Genomic DNA, 5,136 nt, shown 5'->3' on the forward strand with positions numbered 1-5,136 from the left:
CCAAAAAATCATAACAAGCAAGGATTGAATCCAATATCTATGTTTTTTGAGATGCAAAGTTTCAATTGCCTTAATGGCTCGACTAATTTCTTGCAATAACAGTGTAACCTAATTTTTACCTACATGCTATGTCATTTGGATGAATAGCGTTTGAGTGTACATACATAATTGCGACGATTAAAGAATAGAAGGGAAAGGAAAAAAATGTCGCATAGCATTGAGCAAACGGAATTTGTAAAAACTCAAGTAAATATTTCTTTTTTTCCTCAAACTTCTTCCCCTTGCTGACTCAAGTTAGCCTTTTCTACTTGCTTTGTTGACTCATTTCTGTTCTTACTTTGTTTCTTTGGTCTCAAGGACATTTTAAGAATTTGAAAGTCCAAGATTTTTCTTTATGAGAAACGCCTCTGCTTCGCTCTTCAATGCAGGTCCTCTTTTAAGGCAAAGATTATTTAAATTGAACAGAATTAGCATGATTTCAGTCACTATGCATTCTCCAATTTATGAAAAACCCATTGCATAGCAAAGTGTATAAACACCAACTATATTACAAGATGCACATCTAACACCGCAAGAATAACAGGCATTAGGAAAATGGATCTTATCAAGGTCTGACAAAATACACAACCATATTTCACATGTTATGTCAGTAGATCGAGCTTACTATGCTTATCCATTTAGAAAAAGAGCTTATCGCACATAAAGTACAGGTAACCCACGTGTTGTGGTATAATGAACGGTTTTATCCATTCTACTTCAACGCTAAATATTAAGTTATCAGAAGATAAAATGTACATCTTGAGGAGCTTGAGAGCTTCAACAAGATTAAGTCAGTCACACGGAGCCTGAATGAGATCATAGACAACCAAAAGAATATGAACAAGCCAATTTAATTTACTTCCCATTGCTGGTGCCGAAAAAGTTCCAGGGATGATTAAATTCCAGGATAAAGTTTTTCCTTAACTTCTAGGTGGCATACTTGGCCGGTCAAACCCCACGCTTAGCTGGTTTTAGCACAAATGGATTGGCTCAAAATAATAGGTGTAAGTAATGGTAGTTGGAACCTTCAGCAGAAAATATGAGCATGATGATGCAGATGACAGCAATAGTAGACCAAAATGCTATGAGTTGAGATGAGAAGGTTCTAATGAATCTTACTTTGCTTGTACCTTAAGAATAATATTACACTCCTACCACAGTTCAAAGTACTGTCTTGGATGCAATTGAACAACAGAGAAAACATTAAAATTGGCAGATTCATCAGCTGAAATGTTAGCCTGACTTTCCAATCCGAGAAGCGGCAGACTAACTATGAATACTTTGCATAGAAAAAGAGCAACTTGTTTAGCTAGTCAAAAAATGCAAAGTTTTGAGCGACACATTGTGTATGTAATGGAACAATGAGTTCCTGCATGTAATATATTAAGCAAATCAATGTACACTAACCACTGATTGTGAACTTTAATGACAGATCATAAAAAAGAAAAGTACAACAAGTTGAGAGGGAATGGAACTAAAGCGGTGGCAGTCAGAACAACCATCACAAAGAATTTGTAGTCAGAAGTGGAAGGATTAAGGTAGATAAAACCTGGCAACTCTCAAAGAGAGCATCTGACGTAGTACCCGAGCACAAGAGAGATCGGGCATCAAAAACTACAATATCCGCAATGAGAAATCTCTGTTCACATGTTCTCCCAAAGTTCACTAACATTAAGACCGGGAAGACTAATAACTGAGCAAATAAGAAACATGAGTTTATCCAACTAGTTATGGAGCAAGAGCATCTCCCCTTTCTAGAATTTGGACATATTGGATGGGACATGGATAAGAAAAATTAGATGCGTCCAATATAGTTATGTTATATAAGAAGTGCTTGAGCAGTACCAAGCTGAACTACAAAAATCAACAGAACTAGACATAGAATACGTCAATGCACCATTGTCAAAGCAAAAGCTATAACACATTAGCAATTATCCTGACAACAATTACTAGACACGGGCGAAGGTTCCAATTTAAAAAGGCAAATCTCCCAAGACTTACTTCCAGTAGTATAGGGTAATCACAGATGCAGTATTTGAAAACCTTCATGAGACTGCTCAAGTAAGCAAATAGAAGATTATCAGAACCATATGTCAAAGACCCATAAGTCTGATTACGATTGTCCTATTCCAAGGCCACCAGATCGCCCCAACATAAAGAAGAAAAATTTTCATAATACGATCATAGAGGACAAAGGTTGGGAAAAATGTTAAATGGCATTAACAGAAATAACATGTCCAGGATAATTAGTTTCATAAGCACTTACCAAAATCAAATAGGATCAAAGATGCGGAATCACCAACGAGCAAAACAGAAAATAAAAGAGAACATGAAATAAAATTCCCTTAAGGCCTCACTTCCTATTTCATTTTTCACCAGGTACTGGAAAGAGGAGGATGCATCAAACGCCACATGCAGGTTCATTTGCATTCGACACCCGCTTCAGCAGCCCGACGAGGCTTGCTTTTCCTTCTGCTGCCATTGTGCCGAAACCCATTGGACTTGGCTGAGTCCTCCACATTTGATCTGGCTCCGACACCATTTTCCTCTTTCGTGATATCTGATTTCTCTTTTGACAGCGAAGTTCGTCTCCTCTTCTTCCCATTCTCTGCTGCAACAGGACTTGTTGTTCCCTTACTTACAATACTGTCTTTTCCATTCTCTCCATCTTCCCCATCTACTTTTTTAACATCTTCCTCATCAACTTCATCTTTGAAAAGCTTTTGTGGCCTTCCCCTTCTCTTCTGTGCTGGAATTTTCTCTTCCTCACCACTTCCAGGATCCTCATGACTGCTAGAAGCTGATCTCTTTCCCTTTCCTCTGCCTCTACCCATAATTCAAAGACTCCAATCAAGGAATTTCATGGGGACACAGGATGTTTCTGCCAGACAAAAAGCTTAACCACATTAAAGTCAAATCAAGAATATGAGGATATTTCTTCTGAGGCCTTCGCCCACATTGCAGATTCATATCACTGCTTTGGATGATCGAATTTACCATAAACTACGACCACAGAAGGCATTCACTTCCTACCAGAGTTACTGAGTGTGGCAATAAGATCTTCATTTAGAGTTAGATAAACAAGCACTGCACCGTTATTTCACAAAAATCTTCAGTTAAATTTTATGGTGTGATTAGATGATTCAAGTGTGTATTTGCCTTCTCAGCTCATTGATACCACCAAGCCCAATTAATCCTATTAGCAATCAAATAAAAGCATAGAGAAAAGAATTGCAAAGGCAACACACCACCGTACAAAATCAACGCTAAACTAGAATGTTCATTCTAGATCCATAAGATAGGCAGCCTCATCACTCAAACAAACATCCACGGAAATCATCTTCGATTCAAGGAACTCGATGCTTAAGGAAATTCTCAAACTCAATTAAGCAAGTGCCCATAAATGAAAAATACGGCTAAGGGCAAAGCAAGAAAGAAATTGAACTCTTTAAAACAAGAAACAAAAGTCAAAACAAGACATGCAACTGAAGATCCACAAGAGGGCAGATTCGCTCCATAACAGCAAAGCTAATGCAGCTGAAGAATCCTCCAAAATCAGACAACTACAGCTACAAACACATATACATCATCCCAAAAAAAAAAAAAAAAAAAAAAAAGTCCACCAAAACAGAAACATATAACAAGACGAAGCTCGTCTTCACACCGAATTCACACCACACATACATAAACGGGAACGGAACTAACCCGATACGAGACAAGACTCGCCACCCTCTTTCGGATGCGACCCATCATTCCAGGACGCCAAAGCAAGCAACTTTAGCGAAAAGGAAGAAAACCCAGATGAAGTTTCTCGGCCGGGGTGAATTAGCAGGTAGGATGAGAACCAAGAGAAGGAAATACTATCGCCCAAGACCGTGTTTTGAAGACGATATTGGTGTTGAGAGATTCAAAGAGACAGCAGTACGATGGCGAGGGATGCAGAGAGAGAGAGAGAGAGAGAGAGAGAGATTGCTCTGAGTTGAGAGGGGTTGGAGAGGGGAGGAGAAGAGAAGAGGAGAAGAGAGAGGAGAGAGATATTTTTGGTGATTGGCTGAGTGTCTGCTGATCTTGCTGAGGCCCTTCTACTCTACTACACATCACACAGTACACTGCCTGTGCGCAACTTCCTCCTTTTTTCCCTGCGCGTGAGAAGATAAATTGAAAAGGAAAAGGGGAGAAAGCCAAGGAGAGGCCATCTTCGTATTTGCACTTCCCTAAGATATGGAAAAATGTCGCACAAAGGTCGGTCCAATAATCCTGAGGTTGAAAGCTTGAAGGTTGGGAAAACATAACGGTGAAAATAAGAAAAGCAGCAAAAATTATGGGGCCAGATCTCTCCGTAGGTTTTCCGGAGCTTTGTCGCTTCAATATATAGGGCAGTTATATCCACGACATTTTTCTGTATTAATATAATGGTTTGGATGTTTATAGATGATACATACCGCTCTTTCGATATAATCCACAATATTTTGTAGGTTTTTACGATCTCTCGAGATACCAGATCGTTTCACCGTGATAATACGCAACACCTGAATGACTAGGGTTTATTCGTTCACAAAATGATGCCTATCAAACCCTTGATGAACGATGCCATTGGAGAGGATCATTTAGCCCCAGCGAAATTTTTTTGAAAAAAATCAATACTTCAGAATTACTCTTACTTCATCTTAGCGATTATGATCCCACCATAACTTTCGGACATCATAAGTTCGAACAACAGATTTTTCAAGGCCTAAACATTAACAGAACGCGCCCTCAGATATTACATTCTCAAGAAGTACAACCAATAAATCAGAGAGAAGGAAATGAGACTAGTTTTTCTTTCCAGGTTTTTCAGGCAAAAGTTATTATTTGGGTAAGTATATCCTACCACTTCATACATATTCACCGGATGCAAATTAAAAAATTTGTAAAGGTACTCTCTTATGGTGAAAACTAAGACCAGAACCAGACATTGGCATGTGACGTGAGAAAACTTATTTCATTCCCTTGTTTCATATCCTTCAAAATTCCTCCTTTTTTTTGGGAAAATACTATTAAAACCAAAATTTCTTTTGCCCCATAACCAGCTCTTAAATTACAATCCGCGAGCTAGTG

General features: G+C 38.6%; 1 protein-coding gene across 1 annotated transcript; it reads right to left on the bottom strand.

Moving 5' to 3' along the window:
- Nucleotides 1-2,101: 2,101 nt before the first annotated feature.
- LOC104421568 lies at nt 2,102-4,150 on the bottom strand. Its single transcript, XM_018863543.2, has 2 exons — nt 3,745-4,150; nt 2,102-2,920 (listed from the first exon to the last, which is right to left on the bottom strand). Exon 2 carries the CDS (start codon nt 2,871-2,873, stop codon nt 2,460-2,462), a length of 414 nt encoding a protein of 137 aa, XP_018719088.2. The 5' UTR covers nt 2,874-2,920; nt 3,745-4,150; the 3' UTR covers nt 2,102-2,459.
- Nucleotides 4,151-5,136: the final 986 nt, after the last annotated feature.

Source organism: Eucalyptus grandis, chromosome 10 (genome assembly GCF_016545825.1).
Source record: "Eucalyptus grandis isolate ANBG69807.140 chromosome 10, ASM1654582v1, whole genome shotgun sequence".
NCBI classification, from domain to species: domain Eukaryota; kingdom Viridiplantae; phylum Streptophyta; class Magnoliopsida; order Myrtales; family Myrtaceae; genus Eucalyptus; species Eucalyptus grandis.

What these genes read in the sequence shown, in the direction of transcription:
- LOC104421568 (XM_018863543.2), bottom strand. Translation starts at nt 2,873, where the DNA reads ATGGGTAGAGGCAGAGGAAAGGGAAAGAGATCAGCTTCTAGCAGTCAT.